This window comes from Amphiura filiformis, chromosome 12, assembly GCF_039555335.1.
Source record: "Amphiura filiformis chromosome 12, Afil_fr2py, whole genome shotgun sequence".
NCBI classification, from domain to species: Eukaryota; Metazoa; Echinodermata; class Ophiuroidea; order Amphilepidida; family Amphiuridae; genus Amphiura; species Amphiura filiformis.
The window spans coordinates 22108834-22132159 of record NC_092639.1 but is presented as its reverse complement, the minus strand read 5'-3'; the positions used below and the strand labels follow the sequence as shown (position 1 = coordinate 22132159).

General features: G+C 37.0%; 1 protein-coding gene across 1 annotated transcript in view; it reads left to right on the top strand.

Moving 5' to 3' along the window:
• LOC140165504 (uncharacterized) overlaps positions 1 to 23326 on the top strand; it is a 72146-nt gene that overhangs the window by 31254 nt on the left and 17566 nt on the right. Inside the window, exons 11-17 of the mRNA XM_072188794.1 lie at positions 7911 to 8066; positions 14431 to 14730; positions 16004 to 16214; positions 16899 to 17056; positions 18197 to 18450; positions 20142 to 20312; positions 21254 to 21458. Coding sequence (XP_072044895.1) covers positions 7911 to 8066; positions 14431 to 14730; positions 16004 to 16214; positions 16899 to 17056; positions 18197 to 18450; positions 20142 to 20312; positions 21254 to 21458 — 1455 coding nt within the window. The remainder of the gene's footprint in view (positions 1 to 7910; positions 8067 to 14430; positions 14731 to 16003; positions 16215 to 16898; positions 17057 to 18196; positions 18451 to 20141; positions 20313 to 21253; positions 21459 to 23326) is intronic.

Genomic DNA, 23326 nt, shown 5'->3' with positions numbered 1-23326 from the left:
ACATCAGAGCCTCATCAAGTGAGCCTACATATGATCATGACGACCTAAGTGAACATGTTTCAAATAATAATCATGAAGCATCAGAATCAGATTTACAAACTTTATTTGATACTGACAGTTATAATCATTTTCGCACAAAAGGCTTTCACTGCATCTACCTAAATGCAAGATCCATGTCTCCCAAAATGTCTGAAATCAAACTTTTGGCCTCTGAAATCAAGCCCAGCATTTTTGCCATCAGTGAGAGCTGGCTTGATGACTCAATTAGCAACTGCGAAATTGAGATTCCAGGTTTTTCTGTGATTCGAAATGATCGCAACAGAGATGGTGGTGGGGTTTGCATTTATGTGAATTGCAGTCTTGCTTTTAATGAAAGAACTGACCTCCAAGACTCTAAACTTGAAGCAGTATGGGTTGAAATTCTTTTCCCCAAGTCTAAACCTGTTATCATAGGTGTTTGTTATAGGTCACAGACACATTCTGAATTTGACTTTACTGATAGGTTGGATAATGTCATAACTAAAATTCCAAATGATAATGATGTTATTATTCTTGGCGATATGAACATGTGCAGTATTCGTTTTGATTCCTGTTATAAGAAATATCAAGAAATGCTCAGCCAATCTGGTTTTAAACAGCTCATTTTTACACCTACTAGAGTTACTGCTACTTCTAAATCAGCAATTGATCATGTGATATGTAATAACATGCAAAAAATCAAGAAATATGGTGTTATCAAGTATGGTGTCAGTGATCATTATATAACCTATTGCACAAGGAGTAGTATGAAACAAAAGTCATTTTCTCACAAATGTATTCAACTCCGTTCTACAAGGAAGTACAATAAGGACAGTTTTGTTGAAACTTTAAACAATGAGAATTGGTCTTGGTTTACAACTGTACCAATGTTGATGAGGCATGGATGTCTTTCTGTGATCTATTCACCACTATCCTTGACTCTGTGGCTCCTCTTAAAGAGATTAGAATAAAAAATCATTCTGAGCCCTGGATCACAGCTGAAATTCTTGAGAGTATTCGGGAACGGGATAGTTGGTTGCGAGATCACGGAGAGACAAACATGACCCTGAACACTACAATATGTACCGTATGTTGCGTAATAAATTACACAATGACATCAAAAATGCAAAACGAAATTATATTGTTGATAAACTTGAGGAAAACAAGGATAATCCAAAGCAATTGTGGAAACAACTTAAAACCCTTGGGTATCAGAAAAGTACTAAGGAATCTAACGGTATTGTTTTAGATGTTGAGGGTGAAAAGCTTTTTGACAAAAGGGATGTTGCGGATCATTTCAATCATTTTTTTACTGAAATTGCTTCAAATCTGGTTGGTAAACTTCCCAAACAATCTACTTTTGATTATAGTGTTGCTACAGACACATTTAAAGATTTTTATAAGAATGTTCCGCTGACTCCTTTGAACTTCAAGAGGTTTGCGAGGAGTTTATTTTTGAGGAATTAAACAGTCTTAATACAACCAAGAGCACTGGACTTGACAACCTTCCAGCCCGCTTTATCAAAGATGCGGCAGAGGCTATTAAAGGGCCAATCACTTTCATTATCAACCTTTCTCTTCGGTCTGGCATTGTTCCAACTCAAATGAAATTGGCAAAAGTCATCCCTCTCTACAAAAAAGAAGAGTAGGCTGGATGCAGGTAATTATAGACCTGTTAGCATTCTCCCAGTTGTCTCCAAAATTTTAGAAAAGGCTGTTTTTTCCAATTGAACAAATTCCTGGTTGAAAATAAACTTCTTTATGAACTCCAATCTGGCTTCAGAGGATCATACTCAACTGACACTTGCCTCATTCACCTTCAAGATCATATCAGAAAGAAAACTGCTGCTGGCTTCTATACTGGGATGATTTTATTAGATATCCAGAAGGCTTTTGACAGTGTTGACCATAAAATCTTGTGTAACAAACTGTCTGCCATGGGTGTTAAGTCCACAGCCTGGTTTGAATCTTATCTTTGTGATCGTAAACAAATTGTTCAAATTGGTGGGGTTGAGTCTGATCCTCTTGTCATAACATGCGGAGTTCCCCAAGGCAGTATTTTAGGTCCTCTTTTATTCCTATGCTATGTTAATGACATGTCCACTTCTATTAATTGTATTATGTTGCAGTATGCTGATGATAGTGCTTTGATATATTCCGACAAAGATCCAGAGAGAATCAGTCATGTTCTTCGTGATAACTTGGAGAGCTGCAATAAATGGCTTATAGAAAATAATCTCTCTCTGCACAAAGGTAAAACTGAACTGATTCTCTTTGGATCAAGCGTAAGGTCAATAATGTTTCTGATTTTTCTATCATTCTTAACAATGGTCAAATAATTAAGTCTAAGCATACTGTTGTTTATCTTGGTCTAGAACTTAATCAGTTTCTTGATGGTGAGGAAATTGCAACCAAAATTGTGAAACAAGTTAATTCTCGCTTGAAATTCCTCTACAGACAAGCAAATTTTTTTAATCAAAAAGTGAAGAAAATGGTCTGCTCAGCTCTTGTTTTGTGCCTGTTTGATTATTCTATTTCCTCCTGGTATTGTGCCATTTCTAAATATCATTCAATCAGATTGCAGCGAGCTCAGAACAAAGTTATCAGATTTATCCTGGGAAAAGATCACATGTATCATATTAACCAAGCTGACTTTCAGGATCTAGGCATTTCGAATATCAGAACAAGGGCTGAGCAGCTCCGCTTGAACCATGTTTTTAATATTTTTCATGATGTTTGCCCAAGCTATATGAAAGAAAACTTTGTCAAATTATCTCATCTTCATCGTTATAACACTAGGGGTAGCAATTTTAACTTCCAAGTTCCAAAAATCAAAACAGCAGATTCTGCTTCCTTTTTTTACAATGCAATCCATGATTGGAACAAACTACCCGAAAATGTAAAATTGTGCAATATAAAATCAAGGTTTAAAAAAGATGCTAAAATTATCCTCTTAGACCACATGGTTATATAGTTTTAATATTGTAATTTAGGTGTTTCATGTTTTAAATAGTTGTAATATATATATATTTTCATTGTTATTTATAAGGACCCCTTTGGAAATAAGTCTCTGACTTTAAGGGATATCCTTGGCGATTATCGTGTCAATTTTTATGTTTTAATTTGTATTTTATAATAACTATGTTCTTGTATTTATGTTCTGTGCAATATGTTATTTGACTCTTACGATGATATGCTTAATAAACTCAAATCAAATCAAATCAAATCAAATCAAATCATATAAACACACTGAAATACTAGAAGAATTGAGCACGGAAATGGAAAATGTCACTTTTGCGCACATAAATCTGAATTTGAGTTTTCTTTCTCCAATAATTCAAAATGGAAAATCTTTCCAAAATAATTTTGTTTCTTTGCTTGGTTAGCTATTCTCTATAAACCACACCCGGTATACCCCCCCACACCCATCCCCACCCCCCACCCCACACACACACAACACACATCGTCATGATCGGTCACCCATATACTCAAACTTGAAATTTGGCGCAGAATTGGAAAATCACTTTGACACTTTGACAAATGTTATTGAAATCTAAAACCAAAGAAAACAACAAGATATTTATTTTAATTTAAGACCAGAGGAAAAAGCTGAACTTCTGGTATGGAAGAATGGAGTTTCCAACATTAGGCCTACTCATGATATTAAATGGTGTCTTCCATGCATGCAGCATGTATTATAGACATTATTATATCTTCATGCATGGTAATGTATCCGTAATGTATAGGCTACTTTTCATGCAAGAATGGGATTTCTGACGTTGTAGGCATACTAAACCTTTTAAAAACAACTATTTTTATACACCCTCCACCCCAAGTTACACAACGCACACCTTCATGAACAGTATTGAACAGAATAAAAGAATTGAGCGCGGAATTGGAAAATGTTACTTTTATGCGCGCATAAATCCGAATGTGTTTTCTTTCCGCTTATAATTGAAATGGAAAATATTTCCCATTTAATTCTTTTACAACATAATATAGGCTAAAGCCACGATTTCTCCGTGTTACGAAATTAAAATTCTGTGTTACAAATTGGACGATTTCCGTGCCATTTTCCAATAATTATAAAGCACTGAAAATTGAAAACAAACATGTTTTATAAGTGTATTTTGTATTACCCTTTACTGTAGTAGGCCTAGAATTAATGCTAAAATGGGTTGTTTAATGGTTGATTACTGCCAAATAATCACTTTTCTTTGTTTTATTTTGCAAATCAACACAACAGTTAGACATTTTACACAGTCTTTTACAATTTTGTGGCATTTTCAAATTTCCGTGGGCAAACCCCGATTTCCGTGAATTGTTCCGTTTTTCCGTATCACGGAGAAATCGTGGCTTTAATATAGGCCTAATACAATATTTCACACAAGAGATATTCAATTTATTTATTTTCTGAGAACAAACTTTTTCTTCTTCAATTTTGTTTTTACTTTAAAATGTAAAAAAAGGCGATAGCCTATTTAATGTTTAAAAATGTCAAAGCTTACATTGAACTCTGCCAAATTAATTATGTTTTTAAGATATTGGAGCTACCATGGGTAAAAAATCCAATTAATGGAACAATTTTGTGTAACATGTTTAGGGCTGTGCAATAATTATGAGCCCCCGGGGGGGGGGGGGTAAAATTTCCAAACTTGCTCACCATAAAATCGTTTTATTTAACAGGCGACACAAGAAAAATCGCTTGCCCCCCCCCTCTCGGCTCGCCAAAAATTCTTTACCCCCCCCCCTTGCACATGTCAAATTTTTGGGATCCTAAATTGCAAACCTTAAATGGTCTAGATGTATGTTATGCGAGCCCAGCGAGCAGGAAAATTTGCATTTTAAGCGTTTCCGTACTGTTTTCCTAAGCCTTTTAGAGCGTTTTATTAAAAAGGCGCCCCATGAATTCGTGCCAAAATTGCTTGCCCCCTCTCAGCTTGCCAAAATTGCTTCCCCCTTTCGCTCGGCAAAATTTCTTGCCCCCCCATTTTACCCTCCGAAAATGGGTATTTCGGGGGCAAAATTGTGATATAAAATTGGATCGATTGAGCCCATTGGTCGAGCATGGTACCAAGATTTTCAAACGCCGCGGCGTTTACTCAGAACAGCAATTTTGCGTATTCGCACTCTGTCGTGTTCATAACGATATAATCATGATATTCCGGGAATAATTATGCCAGCTTATGTATTAGCGTATGATATAAATCAATAAAATAAGGCCGACATTTGTATTAACATCATCGAAGTTAAAACATCCCGCCTTAAAATTGTTGGCATATTGAGAGGATTAGGACACATCGTACAATGTAAGATGTCCCGTGGTGTTTAAATCAATCATAATTAGTCTGTGATTGACAGGCAAGTTGCAGAAATTAAGAACAAAATGAATCATGATAACTGTCAATTACAATGTACAATATATCTGAAACATTATAAAATTATGATTATATAATTAAAATAATAGCATTTCAATTAAAGATATATATATAATAATAAGTTATTGTAAAGAGTTGTAACGCGCATATCAAGCTATATGAGGATGAATATATAATTATCTGAGACTAATATTTAAAAATTGTTATATCTTTGATTATTTTAGAACATCACAGTTTAGAATGACCAGAAAACTTTCCTGACAGTTGTTACTATAATAATATTTGGCAAAGAATAACCAAAATAAAATTTGACAGAAATCGTATTAATACTGGACTTTAACCAGTTTTGCAAACAAAATCATTGCATTTTTCTTCTTTGTGGCACTACCTCCGGGTCTTAATCAAATTGAGAGCATACTAGGCCTACTTGTCAAGCAATCGATCGTACATCAGTGTGCAAGGCACACGGCCGCTGGCCCGGGGACTTGTCAAGCAAGGTACGCCGTCGGTGTGTTCTGGCACTTTTGCGTGCTTTGGTCACGGTACCATTGATTGAACCAGGATTGAACACATATCACACCCGGCGTTTTTCGCGGAAGTGGCAGCAAATATCCGCCGCTTACACGCCGTGCAAAAAGCGGCAAAAGTCAGTGCACAGCCCGGTGCACAGCACGGAACCCACAAAACATCTCAAAGCTGCTGCTGGCGCGTTTGTTTTGCTAGTTGTACATAAAATTGCCAAATATATTTTTTTCAGTCCTTTTAATAGTTTCATTATGTCAAAGAAGATCTTCTCTGATTTAATATGTTTATAGGACTGCAAGTTTTGAAAGTTTTGAACATCTCAAACTTATTTTAACTCAGTTTGAGTCGGTAAAATAAAAATACACAAAACTCGCAAGAGTAAGAGTTTTTTGTTGTTTTTATTTTCTTTTATATAATGTTTTGTTTTGCCATATATTATATAAATTATTACACTGGCGATTTATAAGTAATTTACATCATGTTTAACACTACTAGTACTATGCACGCACGGCAACGTTATACACGGTGAGTCAATTGGGGCGAACTGGTCGTGGTATGTACGTGTATTGGGGCGAACTGGTCGTGGTATGTAATGTGTATTGGGTGAACTTTTTTGGGGCGAATAGGTTTCGGGGTGAGACGTCTCGCATTCCAGTGAGCATGGTATACGCCATGAGGTCATCTGCTTTTAGACTGCCTCCACCAGTGGCCTACACTGCGCTATAGTTTGGCACATATAAAATCAGAATTTGTGTCAGTTTTTGAGCTCAATATGCACGGTTCTTTCTCAATACGCAAGCTAACAACTATCATATCCTTTCAAGACATATATTCAAGTGCAAGCTTCAAAAGCGGCTTCTTTAGAATAACACAATTACAGGAGATATTCATCATTTTCTACCCCGGTATCCAAAGATTTATTGTCTGAATATCAAATTGTGCATAGCACATTCACATGTATCGATCCCAGGTATTGATATTAGTGTCTCTGCTGTACAATGTAATTATTTACCAATTGATGTCGGTGTGTGGCGGGGAAGGTGTGGTGAACAATAGCAAACGAGGACACACACACTAAGGGTGGACACACATGCAAACTATGTAACAGCCCGAGAACAGCAGACACACAGGAACGGCGGGTGAAATTCCGCAGTTCCTGGACAGTGTTTCTAGATCAAAAGCAGCTGCATAAAACAAAAACACATTCTTAATCATGACTGCAATATCAGTGTAGGATCGATTGGCACTTGGATTGCAATTTTAAAAAGGGTGTGTTGGCTATGTCCACAGTTGGATATTGAAAACACCCAAGTGGAGTCTGAGAGTTGTGAGTATCACTTAGCATGTTTGCCAGTGTTTACAGGTGTGGTGTGTAAAGAGGATATACATGCAGGGGTATATAAAACTTGCAAATTCTGTACTCTTTGGGTATGGGGCAAAATAAGCACTGTTGAAAGTTATGGAAAAAAAAGCCCTTTAACCCATTGAAAAAAATGTACCAAGTCATATAGAAAAGTAAATATCTCTTGGAAAGAAGATATGTAAAAATAATTCCTCCCCCATTTACAAATTAACTCAATTTTGGAATTAGATGGTTTTCATGATGTTCAGGGTTATCTTGGTAGTGTTTGTGACATCCCGGAGAATGGCCTTGTATGAAAATCAGATCATCCATCCTTAGCACTTCCTGAGTATAACAACCCATAAATGGAACATTCTCTGTTCCTGGCGCATCCAAGATGGCCGTGATAGCATTAAGCAGCCATTTTGGATGCACAGTAAATGTGAATTTAAAAAGTGTTTATGAGGAATAGGGAATAATCATTTAGTAATTGTGTTTTCCCTCACTTGTCAAGATGGCTGCCATGGGCCTGTGTGCCATAAGTAAGGAGTATGTGGGATTTTTCTGTTGATGTATTTATGACATGCACCATGAGCAAAGGAAGTGTTAAATATTACGTAATCCTTGTGATTTTTATCTATATTCAGAAACAGCGATAGTTGTCACCTTCTCCACTCCAGTCGGCTTGCCAGATCCCCGAGACTGTAGCTCTGTAATTCCTGATTTGGACTGTGCACGATGTGTGGCTGTGACAAGGAAGTCTCAATTACATGTGATAGTGACCAGATGTGAAATACCCCCAGGTAAGGATTGAAATTCAAATCACAATAAGGCCAAAAAAAAAATATTGTTGTGTTGCCCTCAAGTGGAAAAATGGGAAAGTTGGGTCGGGCGGTCGGATTTCTTTTTTTTTTTTTTTTTATATTTTTTTTAACCTTCAGATTTAAAAAAATCCCTCAAATATTAAATAATGCTTCTTCAATTAGGGACATTTGTCAATTTTGACTTCTGGATACCTGTTAGACATCAATTAAAGACTAGTCTTTCAATATAATATTAATTTTAAGTGAAAAACATTGATTTTTTTATCAAATCTGTAAAAATCATCATTCCAAAAAAAAAAAAAAAAAAATTGCGACCCTGATTTTTCAGGATTTAGGACCGGACGGTTGAGGGCAACACAACAATTTTTTTTTTTTGCCTAATGGAAAGATGTAGGCCAGAGAAGTTGTACATCCCATGTCGGGAATGTATTGACCATGGACAAAAGATATAACAGACGGTGTCCAAGCAGTCAAAGTCCCAGCATCACCCGATGATGAGGGCAGATTGTTCCATGAAATGCAACAGGTGATACTGCTACGCACGTACCACATTTTTTACGGTTTTTCACTTAAACAAGCTCTAACGCGAATACGCGTAACGCTGGCGTGATTGTTAGACATGTCACAATCAAACAATTGGCCCTCATGCATATGCGAGAATTCACAGCATACAATGCACAATGACTGTTGATACATGGTTTGTAGTAGTCTGTGGGGTTGACCCATTATCCACCTCTGTGAAAACAGCCCATATCACTATTTCAACAGGGCATATATCATCAGCCATATGATGTATTTGCAAAATGTGTATTTCGAAAACAAAATGGAATTGAAATTTTTGCGAGATGTATTGTTACTGTACTTTTAAAATATACCATCTAGTTGGCAGAAAACCATTCCAGTCTAAAGGAGACATTGGTCAAGTTAATGTAAATGCTATTTTAGTCAAAGAGTAGTCAAGAGTATTCACCAAAGAAACAAATATGTTGCAATGTGAAAGAGCAATAATTGCACATTGTGAGATATGATGCAATGCCATTTTATTTCAATGCAACAATATATATGTCATTATGTGAAACAGCAAAAACATCCAATTTTTATACAATACGACAGCAAATTTGTCATCAGGGGTAGCGCTAGGTTGCTTTTTGGGGTCCCGGACCCACCAAAATAGAGTTTGGACCCCTGTTTTTGTCTCGCCTGAACTTTGTTCAGGATGGGACTTAGTAATCACTAATTCTGTCTGTCCGTGCGTGTGTGGGGGTGGGGGTGTGTGCGTACGTGTTTGCCGACAAACGAGGACACACACAAGATTTTTCACCCTAAACTGTGGACCTACTTCCAACCGAGGACTGTCCTCGATCTCAAACTGCTGCAAAAGACCTGAAATGCATGCTAGATGCTTTAAGGGGTATAGTCCATACAAGATCCCACCGAACGATTTTTCTTAAACTTCGTACCAATTAAATTTCATCGATATACTTGAATATCTAAAATAAAAAGAGGGGTCACGGAGTTAGTTTTGAGAAATAACCATTTTAAAAATGCTGTTTTTGGGAAAAATTAGTACAGGCGTCTATGGGAAAATGGCAATTTTAGACATGTTTTCGATTATAACAAAAAATCTACCCGAACAATTTTGCTTATTTTTTGATATAATATGCGCACTGATGGGCTATTTCATTAAAGCTAATAAAAAATAGGGTCACGGAGTTACTTTTTTACATAATTTGAGCATAAATGGCATATTTTTTGGTTCAAAATACCAGTCCGATATCATAGCGCGTCACTCGCAAAAAACTTGTCGCAGCTCATACGCTAAATTGTCCAGCGTATGCAGGTAATATCGCAAACACCTGCAACATGACAGTGGGGTGATTTTCTTCGGTTTTATTAACCCTCTTGATTCTAAAGTTCTTTATAAATCGAAAACCAAAAGTGGTTAAGCCATGCGCCAACAAACAAAATGAGATATTTTACATAAATCTGTAATTTCAAATTGAATTGAATTTGAACTTTGTTGCCGTTTTTTCTCGTTGTTTTGCATAGCAAAAATACTTGTAGGCCTACCTATGACAACTTTAATGACTTATTCTTCACTCCTATGCAATTTATAAACAATGTTAATTTTTTGCAGGCTATCACTGAATAGGCCTTTAATTATTAACTTAAATATTAGCGGATCCCGTTATTTATCATTGTTTAGAATGAAAATATTACTCAAAAATCATCTCATTTTAGGCATGTACCCAGCAAACACAAAACATTTTCGACATCATTCGCAAAGGTTAGAAAAGGTTGCAAACGTTTAAATGTCGGGTTATTTAAAGGGTTATAAAGGGTATAAAACGTTTTCAAAACACTCAAAAACGTTATACTCCAAATATTCTAACATATTGTTATTTCAGTGTTGACAAAATATTTGGCAAAAAATATTTGCAAAACATATTTTTTACAATAACACTTTGAAAACATTTTAGAGATGTTATTGTAGTGTGTTTTCATACAAAACGTATTAAAACGTCATAAACTTTATATAACCCGACATTTAATTCACTTAAATCAAAACCCAAATGTTTAAAACGTTTTAACGTTTTTTGTGTTTGCTGGGATAACTTTGTTCGATTTTTTTTATCATTAAGTTATAAAGTCAGTTGCAAGCGAAGTAAGTCAGATGTGAAAATAGACATTTTATTGAAAAAGTAAAATTGACTTCATGTGATATATATTTCAAATTACAGAATTTTACCTTAAAATACTATTGAAATAATTTCATTATATTAATAATCAGTAAAATAAGAAACTACTTTATAATAAATAAGTTATATAATATTAGCTAAGACAAATAAAAAAGGCCGTTTGATATCACCCCTTTTATATATTTTTTCGTAGGCCTACTGTGCCTTTTTAAATGGACAGTATGCCAAAGAAACAAATATAGACCTAGTTCTATTTATATAATACATAGACCCAGCCGATATTATTTTTATGTATTATTGATTTCCTCTTGCCCAACCTTTACCAAAATTGAGTTAAATTGTGTTACATTACGAAGTTACACTTTATAGGTAAGGTAAGCAAATGAGAGATGTGTAACGCTAATACCATTTATTATAATTTTCTTTTTCATGAAATAATACATTTTTTGGATTTCTGAAATGGCTAATTAGGCCTAGGTCTATATATTTTGTTATCTTGGTTATTATTTCATTTATCTTTCTTTTCTTTAATTCTGTCTTCCTTCTTTCTTCCCTTTCATTCTGTCTTTGTTTTGTTTTCCTTTCTCACTTCATTCTGTCGTTGTTATTCATTCGATTGATTACATTAATTTTTTCAGTTTCCTTTATTCTTAAATTTTCTGTTATTTCACTCTGTCTTTCTTTGTTTATCTTCCTTTTATTCTTTCTCGTTTCTTTCATTCTTCCTTCTTTCGTTTTCTTTCTTTTTTTCTTTCTTTCTTTCTTTCTTTCTTTCTTTTTTTCTTTCACTCCTGAACTTTTTCCTTCTTTATTTATTTATTTCTTTAGTCATTTTTTTTCCTTCTTTTACTCTTTAAATGGCGATGAAAACACAGTAGGCCTACTCAGCAGTAGCTGATCTTTCTTACCAGCGCCTGGCTTACACTCCACTTGCAGTTTTTAGTTTGACGCTGGCGTGGCGGCAAGAACTGCGCGGACAAGATTTCACAGAAATTTCAGTTAGAAACGAGTGCGTACTAGACGCGCGGATTATACCCCTTAAACGCTATTTGCCTGAAACCGAGGACCACACGCAAAAACTACCGTCCGCAGGGTGATAGCTAAATGCCGTTTCGTATTATACACACAAAAAATCCGCCATTTTAGTCCACGGTTAGGCGATGAAAACATCATACACACGTCCTCGGTCAGATAGCAAAACACAATGTGTCCACGTTTTGGAGGCAAACACAGACAGGCTAGGGGGGTGGGGGGTGTGTGTGTGGATGTATGTGTGTCCGTCCGAGCTGTATCTGGGGAACCGTAAGACTTACGGCGACGCTACTTGGTGGGAGGAAGGGTATCCAAGTTTGCTCCGTAACCGTATGTTTTCGGTGAAAAATATGCAAATTAACATAGCTAATTTGCATAATTTATGCGAAAATCAGCGCAAATTGATAGTGGAGTTTGTGGACAGACTATCTCAAGATCCGTCGGGCGCATGGTAACGAAACCTGGTGGCAGCTATGATACACATCTGCTGATCACCTGATTAGTTTTTCGGCGAAAAGTTTGCGCATTTAGTTGTTAATTTGCATAATTTATGCGGAACGCTTCTATAAATATGGTTGGAAATCTGAAGAAATCCGCTTTGTGGAACTGTGTCTGGGGTTATCTGGAGATCCGTATGGGGTACAGTGACGTAACTTGGTGGGGAGTAGCGTGGCCAGATGTTCTCGATCTGATTAGATTTTCAGCGCAAAATATGCTAATTAAGTACCTAATTTGCATAATTTATGCGTATTTGATGCGTATCAAGCAAAAATACCCTTGTGAACAGCTTATCTAGAGATCCGTATGGGGTACAGTGACGTAACTTGGCGAGGAGTAGCGAGGCCAGCGGTTCTCGACCTGATTAGATTTTGAGCGTAAAATATGGTAATTAAGTACCTAATTTGCATAATATATGCGTAATAAGCAAAATACCTTGTGAACAGATTATCTGGAGATCCGTATGGGGTACAGTGACGTAACTTGGTGGGGAGTTGCGTGGCCAGAGGTACTCGACCTGATTAGATTTTCAACGCAACATACTTTATCCAATTTTGTGAGTATAGCAAAGTAGCACTTTCAAGGAGTGATAACTCGTAAAGTAAGCATCTTTCTGTTTTGATTTATTAGTTTGATGAAATAATTCTTTGGTATTGCCAAATTTGATTTTTCAGCGCAACATACTTTATCCAATTTCGTGAGGTCAAAGGTCACATACAAGGTCAAAGGTCAACTGAGGTCACCAAATCTTTTAATAATTATTTTTCAACTGTGCATCACATATCCAAATAACAGCTTGATCGGTCATGTAATTAAGGAAATATGACGACTTTAAGATAGTCGCTTTCCATGTAAAGTATAGCAAAGTAGCACTTTCAATGAGTGATAACTCGTAAAGGATGCATCTTTCTGTTTTGATTTATTTGATGAAATAGTTCTTTGGTTTTGCCAAATTTTTGGAAGGTCATTACGGGGTTCCGGGTCACCAGGGGTCATCTGAGGTCAAGTTATTAAAAACTGTCGTATGGGCATGAAACTTGATGGGTACAGTCAACATTTCAAGCCAAATTTTTGGAAGTTCATTTTGGGGTCACCAGGGGTCATCTGAGGTCAAATTAGTAAAAACTGTTGTATGGGCATGAAACTTGGTGGGTACAGTCAACATTTAAAGCCAAATTTTTGGAAGGTCATTTCAGGGTCACCAGGGGTCATCTGAGGTCAAATTAGTAAAAACTGTTGGATGGGCATGAAACTTGGTGGGTGCAGTCAACATTAGAAGGAAAATTTTTGGAAGGTCATTTTGAGGTTACCAGGGGTCATCTGAGGTCAAATTAGTAAAAACTGTCGGATGGGCATGAAACTTGGTGGGTACAGTCAACATTTAAAGCCAAATTTTTGGGAGGTCATTTCGGGGTCACCAGGGGTCATCTGAGGTCAAATTAGTAAAAACTGTCGTATGGGCAAGAAACTTAGCACGAGGGGTACAGTCAACATTTAGAGCCAAAATTTTAGGTCAAAACTGTTGCATGGGCATGAAACTTGGTGGGTACAGTTACCATCAGCCAGATAATCGTGCCCAGCCGATAACCGCCAAATTAATTTACCTCTCTACCAACAGTTATCGCAAAAGCAGGCAGTCACAAAAGCAGGCGAGACTTGTGGTTCGAGAACCGCATTGTTAAATTATCTGTAAGTTCAGGTGTCCCTGCAAACCCCCCAGTTATTCAATCTAGTGCTATTGCAGACATACTATTTATGCTGCATTTGTGCAACTCGGACTCACCAAACTCTACTCCGGACCCCACACTTTTTAATTTTCTGCAAGTTCGGGGGTCATGTGGACACTGGAGTGTTTAGTTCTAGCGCTACCCCTGTTTGTCATTATGTGAAACAGAGATTTTTAGGAACAGCAAGATACATCACTATGAAAAACACATAAATAAATTTTTTTGGAGAGTGTAGTCTTTACTCTGCCAAAACGCATCATAAATGTCAAAAATATTGAATATGTCATATGCATCCGACAATATGGCAGCTAGATTAAAATCAAAGAGAAAGTTTTCGTCATGTTTTACTGTTACTAAAATCTAAACATAATATTTTTGGTTTTGTAGATTTTGAGATTGGAGTCAACACTGCTGCATTAACTAGTACCCTTGAAGACTTCATGGAAAACCCACCAGACCCTCCATTACAGATCCTTCGTGTAGAAAATGCAGATAATCCTGTCAGGGCAACGGGAGAAATCAGTAGTAACGGAGGAGCTAGAGTGCAGTCCTGCTCTGATGAGAACGACATCGTCTTGCGTGGTGATATCCGTGGTGGTGGTGGTGGTCGTGGTGGAGTGACCTGCATGTGGTCTGTTACTACAAGCGGGGTTCCTGTTGAGGCCATTGAGTTTCAGCAAGATACAGGTTAATAATTGAAGTGGGAATAGTATTACCATTCCAGAACAATAGCCACCCCTGATGAAAATTTTCCATTTGGGCCCCTGTCCCCTCCCTGCAGTTGTTATAGAACTGTTGTCTTAGTAATATTTGCATCTTAATTGTTATAGGTCTTTTAGGTCTTTGTCAAGCCAATGTCACAATATAGCAGATTGAGCTAACCTGACTGCTATGCAAAGGTCTTTATGTGAGTTTAGCATTTTTAACTCTCCACACAGGTGTCAACTGCAGACTACAAATTCAAAATGTTCTTGAAAAACAAGCCAGTATTGGTTCAGTGGTTCTTGAGATAGCTCTTGATATTTTGAGAAAATTTGGAGAACAAATTGAATCGTCATGTTGAAGCCTGTATAATTATGTATAGCTGGCCAGCTTGCAAAGCATTAAAGTTGTCTGTTTGTGATGTAAACTGCTCAACAAAGGTTTGGAAAGTTTTTTCAAGCATCTATATCTCAGATTATTTGTGACATGTTAATGTCATGTTGCATATCAATGGATAGCTACAATACTCCCCTTTAGTATGACACCCCATTTGAAACAATTACCTTTTTCACGCCTGAGTGCACGTCTTGTGAATGTAGTGGGGTCTCATACCGAATGTGCCAAGTTGACCATTATCCTGTGCAGCAAGCTGCAATCCCATATCTTCACAATCTGGGACCCAATGCAATCCTCCAAAATGACAACGCTCACCCCCACAGAGCCAGGGTAGTCCACGACTACCTACAGAATATGGGAGTAGAGAGAATGGAGTTGCCTGCAATCAGCCCAGACCGCAACCCGATTGAACACTTGTGAGACCAGCTTGGTTGTGTGTGCGTGCCAGAGTAGCCAATGCAACCATAACGCAGGCTGCGAAGAATCCTGGTTGAAGAAAGGAATGCCAATCTACAGCAACGTGTGACAAGGTTGGTGAGCAGCATGAGGAGGAGGTGCCTGGCTGCTGTGGCTGTGTATGGCTTTCCACCCGCTATTGAGCTTATTGACTAGTGTTTGAGCACAGAATAGTGTTCAATTTGGCACATTCTGTTTGAGACCCCACTACATTCACACGACGTGTATTCAACCGTGAAAGGGTGATTGTTTCAAATGTGGTGTCATTGTAAAGGGAACTAATGAAGCTATCCATTGATATGAAACATGATATGAACATGTCACAAATAATCTGAGATAAATATGCTTGAAAAAACTTTCCAAACTTTTGTTGAGCAGTGTATATTGTGGATTGCTTTTGTTACAGATACAGATGGACATGTCTGCAGGAAACAAATCATAATGAAAGACCAATTAGAAGTTGATACAAAGTACACATTCCAGTTGGCAGTCACATCAAGATCTGCTGATACGCCAGATATTTCAACCTTTGACCTGGAGGTTGAAAGTGCTACCAGACCCCAGAGTACGCTTACCCTCACAGGCGCTGAGAGAGACAATGTTCCACCTGGAAGGAAGTAAGTTGCAGGACTAATCGGGCAGGCAAGAAACATTGCATAAATTTGGTGCCTGGTGCTAATTTCTGACATGAGTATAACTAAAGAGATAAGAAGCAAAATCGAGTAATGCACTTTTACCATCGTCCACTGTGAGCCATGCATTACGTAGCATATTATTCATTCTTGTCACACTATTTATATTGTCAAATCATTAAAAATATGCTCATCAGGAGCTACGATCATGCTGAGTATTCCACATTTGCGAAGAATTATTTAAAATACGTATAAACATTGCTTTGCATTACATTACGTTACGTTACGTTACATTACGTTTACATTGCCAACATTGCACTGTTTTTGTCCCATACTTGACAATTACCCATAGGGGTTATAACATCTTTGGTTTAAACACGAAAACATGAATTTACTACTCTGCAAGCACGCTTTAAAGAAGAAGCCCTGCTAGAGCAGTTCTTCTGGGGTGAACCAAACCTGCCTGGTTATCAAATTAATCAGTGACAAGGGTATCTCTGAATTTAAAGGTGCTAAATTGATGTCAAATTCAGAGATAACCATGTCACGGATTAATTTGATAACCAAGCAGGTTTGGTTCACCCCAGAAGAACTGTCCTGGCAGGGCTTCCTCTTTAAGACAAGCTATTTTTAAGGTGGTCTAATATTGTTGAATTTCTATCCTTACAGAATCTTTCTTCAATGTAGTGTAGAGTTTCCATCTGGTAGTGAGTGCTTGCAATCTAGACGTGTCGAGTACTCATGGGATGGTGGTGATGAGCTTGATTTGAGTAATTCGAGGACTGATAGGAGGAGTCTTCAGATACCAGCAAATACACTCCCTGCAGGTAAGGCATAACTTCAGTGGAAATTGCTAACTTTCTAGAAATTGGGCCATTATAAAATGTGGGAAATGTAAAAAAAACTTTAAAGAAACCTTGTTATTCTTACGAGTACCGTAACCACCCAGGTATAAGCCCACCTTCGGCTATAAGCCCACCTTTATTTTTCGAAACATTCTGGGAATAAGGGTGCACTTAGGTATAAGCCCAGTACTAAATTTTGGCCAAGTTCTTAAATCAAATCAATGCTTTGCTCTCATATTTAAGAACAAATATAAAAAAATATCAGTTGATAATTCAATTCAATTCAAAGTAGTTTATTCACATATGCTTTTCCATCTTACATAGCAACAACAATAATAGAAAATGAATAATATATAATACAGTATAATAAATTAAAGCTTGATACACTTTGTAAGATTGCATTTTAAGAAAGTACACTCAATATGAGTTGGGTAATAAAGTATAATTAACATTCCACACTTATAATTTTAAGAAATTGACATAGATGATAGAAATTACTCTTGGTACACTGGGCATACATGTACATGTATACAAATGGGGGATGATTGTTCTTATTTTTAAATTCGTGCACTAGCCCTTCCCTGGGTATAAGCCCACCCCCATTTTTGAAGTTAAATCTGCCATCTAGGGGGTGGGCTTATACCCGAATGGTTACGGTATTAGCTTGCTCCCATTAGCTACGCCACTGTTATAGTGTAAAAAATATATCCCAGGGGAAAACAGGTCTGTTCCAATAATAGTGTGCATTGTATCAGAAACATGTATGTAAATGGTGCAGTATATTTGTGGTACAGATAGAAACTTCATATGGGGTGACTTCATGTGTGAGGCCAGATCCGCATTAGTATACATCTCTGTGATGCGTTTTAATCTCTCTTGAATGCTACACATGCATGCATATGGCATTGCGCCATGAGCGCCCTATACATGCACACGCACATGTAACACACTTACAAGAAATGCACTCACCATGCTCACTATGCGACCATTTACCAGATGCGGATTCGGATGTCATGTAGATCGCATTGAAACGTTTCAATGTGGATCTGGCTCTGGTGTGGAGTCACCCAATATGTAATAACATGTTTAATCCAAAACCTTCTCATTTTAATAACCACACAGAAGAAGGCAAGAAAGTAACCATAACCTGCACTGCCAAAAGAAGCGGAGATGATGACAGCCAGGCGGCCCAGGCATCCATGGAGTTGACCGTACATGTCCGGGATCTCATTGCCCGTATCCAGGGAAGCAGTACTGTAGGTGTGGATAGTACAGAGCTAGTTCCCTACGCCTCTGAATCAAGGGATCCTGATGACCCAGACAATAAGCCATTGTGTGAATGGAGCTGTGGAGATATCACTCTGGAAGATGAATCGGTGAGTATACAGTGAAATGTGTCGCACATGCCACACAGTAACAGATAAGATTTCCTGTAATACCCCATCCAGTGACATCATTATGATCATAGACTGCTGTACGCTATATTAATTGCTTTGGGGGTTACCTAATCTTACTTGCACATATACTCCTGCACACCACACACACAAACATCCAAGTGTAGTGTTTTTGTGAGTTTCCAACAGTAGCATTTCACACACACCCCCGCCCACCCCTACGTGCAATCGCCTCCCTTTAGGACTATGCAAGCGTGGACATCCGAATCTGTACTCAATCGACATACCGAGGATATTTTCCGCCATTTTTTTTGTGTGTATTTTTGTGGTTATGTAGAAACTGTGGACATTAAATCTAATATAACGATAGTGGACATATTTCACAAATAAGTCATGCATGCATTTGCGGTAATTTGCAGACCTCCATAAAACCGAGGATGGTCCCCCATTGCTGAGTGGGCCACAGTTGGAATGTGGAGTGTGTGTCCTCAACTGAAGACGTTTTCATTTTTCACACACACACCCCCACACCCCTACACAATTGACTTAATATGGAGGTGTTTGTATCACAAAATGGGGGTGTTATACCCCCTCTATGGCTCAAAGACACTGTTCTTGATGCTATCCCAACCATGGAGCTCCACGGTTGCAATATAAAGGCTCCACAGTAGTACGTGTATAATATGCACCCTTCCACAGTTTGAATGCGAACGCATACACGTGCACCTCATCACGCTGATTCGCTGAGAAATAAGAATACATTAAATTTAGCATGGATGCACCTATGTGATATCTTGCATTCCAAACACGCATCAATAAATTTTTTAAATATGCATTTTAATAACTTTCTGCCAGGTCACTTAAAGGTCCGTGACCCGATCGACAGCATCATCCCCGATTTTTTTTTTTCATTGTTGATGAGGTTTTGGTATCACATAATAGATACTATTTTTCTCATTACTATCCTGAAATTTGACGCTCCAAGTCGATGTATTTCGGAGAAATCATGAATCACAGCGGTTTTACAGGTATACCAGTTTGTAAACAATAAAATTACTTCGGATCATGGGAAGAAAAAAGCGAACCACGCTAAGCGCTGAGGAGACGGTCCGCCGTATATAATTAAAACAATTCCTTGAATATTTCAGTTGGTGAAATAGCTCAATTGGCTAGCGCTACCGTTCTTTTACCAAGAGGTACCCGGTTCAAAACCCGTAACGGAAGGTTTTTCCTCTCCATTTTTAACCCAAACTTTTTTATATTCATTTGAAATGTACATATTGCAAGGGGAAATATATTTTGTTTCCTTTTTTCTGAAAGCGGTGCGAAAAAAAAAAAAAACAAATATTTTCCGTTCAATACGGGCCGGGCATTGCAGCATGTCAGCATTCGTCATCTGAACGGGAATTGTTGTTGTTGCATGCCTACCCAGAATGCAATTCACGTATACAAGGTATTGGATTGCAAATTTGGCTATTTATTCACATTTACGCTGAAAATGCTCTCGTTTTTTCACAAAGCAGCATAAAGGGGGAGATATTTGATATTATTATGTAATTTTAAAGACAATCCATATCCAAAACCAATAGGGTTACCCCCCTTTAACCTTTAATCAGGGCACTTTATAATTATGTTGAATCTTAACCTTTAACCTTTACCCTCATCTGTTGCAGGTCACCAATCTAGAATGCCCTTTAACTACCACCAATGAAGAAACAACCATGTTTGATCCATCAAAGGCTTACATTGGTTCCTATAATATCATTCTGACGTGCAGCAAGACTGGACGAGAAAGTCAAACGGCAGAGAAAACCGTGACTGTGACACCTGGAAACCCTCCTCAGGTAAGTAGTAGAAGTTGCTATAACATAATTTTTAGGGCCATATAATTTTGTTAAATTTTTATTTTTAATGAAGAAGGGAAGCAAAGAAAATTTGGCTGAATTTCCATCCTTACAGAATGTGGGCATGAACCTCAACAGCACGGTTTTATGGCTCTGACTAATTAAGCGTTCGAACAAAATATAGATATTGATGAGGGCCAAAAAAAAATTGTTGTGTTGCCCTCAACCGACCGACCCTAAATCCTGAAAAATCAGGGTTGGCATTTTTTTTTGAATGATGATTTTGACAAATTTGTTCAAAAAATCAATGTTTTGCACTTAAAATTAATATTTTATTGAAAGACTAGTCTTTAATTGATGTCTAACAGGTATCCAGAAGTCAAAATTGACAAATGTCCCCTAATTGAAGAAGCATTATTTAATATTTGAGGCGATTTTTTAAAAACTAAAGGTAAAAAAAAGGAAGAAAAAAAATAGAAATCCGACCGTCCGACCCAACTTTCCCATTTTCCCACTTGAGGGCAACACAACAATATTCTTTTTTGGCATGATTGGGATCGCTGTTCATCATAGGGCTGGATGACTCCTATTGTATAGCACTGGACTGGCTGGTTCAAATCCCACATCAGCCAAATTTACTCGCTTCTCCTTCAATTTTTTCTTTTGCTACTCTTTCACAAAAATGATAAAATAATGTGCAAGTAATAATGCCAGAGAGGTTTTTTATTCAGTTTAAACCAAAATAATGATGTAAAAAAGAAAAATCACTTACTATCTTGGAGCTTGTATGTGAATCTGTATTACAAACACAATAAATTTGACTGATTCAAATGAGATATTTAAGTTAATAAAACATATTTCAACATTGACATACATGATCATGATTGTGTAAATTTTATAAATGTTCTTACAATTAATTAATTGTGTTTCGTTTTCTCCAGGTGAAATTTGACACCAATTTTGTCAATAGCGAAGGTTGCTTTCCTGCATCAAAAACTATTTCAATTCTCGCTGAGATTGAGATCTCAACGGGCAACACACAACCTGAAATCTACTTGACATTGAATGGGGTGCTATTAGATGAAACGGAGTATGATCTAGCAGGGGCAGAAGGACAGTGGCTACTGTCCAAACGCATATCAAAAGGTATTCAGCACCAAAATTTCAGTATAATAAAAATATTATCCTCTTTTGCCAAATGAAACATATAACCCATTGCAATCATAAATGATAATTTAAAAAAAATCATTTAATCTTGATATGTTTACAGTTTAATTAAATTTAATAACATGAAGCATTCATTCATTCATTCATTCATTCATTCATATTTATTTCCATACAAATCAGAGACATTACATAAAAAATAATATATACAAACACGGTACATATGGAGGAAAAGGCTTGAAGACCAAAAAGGTCTGAAAGTTAGCTTTTCCCTAAAATCAAATGAAATTAGCCAAAAAACTTAAAGACAAAACACGGGAAGGGGGGAGTGCTCGCGGAAAAGATTAATTATATTTAGAGATAAGTTTTGTTTTGAATTGATTGTGGAAATGTTTAAAGGATTTTGAAGCTTTCAGATTTTTATCTAAAGAATTCCAAAGAATGGGATCTCTTTTACATATGGCATGATCAGAAAAGACTTTCTTATTTTTGGTTAGATTTAGATCATTTACATATCGTGTCTTGCTAAATAAATCTAGTGAAAAAGAGGATGTTTATAATAGGTTTTGAATGCAGAACCTTCTGTGTGAACACCTAACATGTCTGCTTTGAGCTACATGGATAAATCAGTGCACTTCTATTTGGCTGATTTGTCTTTCATGGGTGAAGTAAAAACATGGTGGGAGTATAAGAGTTTGAAGAAGCAATCAGTTGGTGTAATTTAGAGATGGTTGGTCACGAGACCTCTGATCACTGTTTTTGTTTTTTATTCTGAGATTGCAAGTTTTACACAATAAAATGAGCCGACATGATAGTCTCTAGTGCAGAAGTCAAGCTTTTAGCTGTCGCTCTGTGATAAAGATACATAGGCATACACATCACACCTTTTGCGTAAGCGACGGAAAAGTACAAAATAGACTACGTCTTAGTTGTCCTGCTCTATGTAGCTATAAGGCAAAAAAAAAAAAAAAGGTTTGTCTCAAAGCTCGCGCGCGCATTTGTAAAATCGTGAGATTTGGAAAAAAAAATGCGGAAATTTTTTTATTTCAAAAAAAATTCGCGAAAATCCGCTTTTTTTCTCCAAATACCATGAAAAAGTCGGGAATAAAAAAAAAAAAAGTCTCATTTCGCATTTGTTTTCAAACCACTTGTGAGCTTTGAGACAAACCATTATTTTTTTTTGCCTAATAGCAGTGTGTAGCGATAGGGCGTACTGCTGTACATATATTGAGTTGAGTTATTCAACATGGAAGCCACCAGAGAGGGTCGTATCCTGCAAGTGAAGATATTTGGGTTCGAAAAAGACCTGTACCGGATGGTTTTTACATCAAACCAAAAGTTGTTAAGAAACATTGTTGTGGAAATATTTTTCTGGTAGGAATTCATGCATCGCTAACTCCAAATTGCAGAATTAGCCAGCTTAGTGCAGAAGGCAGAATCGGGTGCAGAATTCGACAGCTATGAGAGCATTGATGTGGATGATGTGAATAATGCTTGCTATCAAAAAATAAATAAATAAATGCATTCCACATTAGGTTTTCAGAAACTGAAGAGCTTTGAGACAAAGTATTTTTTTAATATAGCCTTAGTTGCATCACTTAGGTTTCATTATCATTGAGGTATATAGGGCTTCTTATTTTTTGCGGAAAAGAGCAGGTAGGGTACTAGTAACTACTTGATTATATTTCTACATGTTCATACTACAAACTTTGAAAATTTTAGAAAATTCCCATTTTTTTTTAATCACATTTTTGATTCCTAAAATGGAGGTTATAGCGCCCTCAACAGGCACTCTCTCCATAGGGCTACATGTAAAGACCATTTATAGACAAATGGCCCTAAAATAAAAC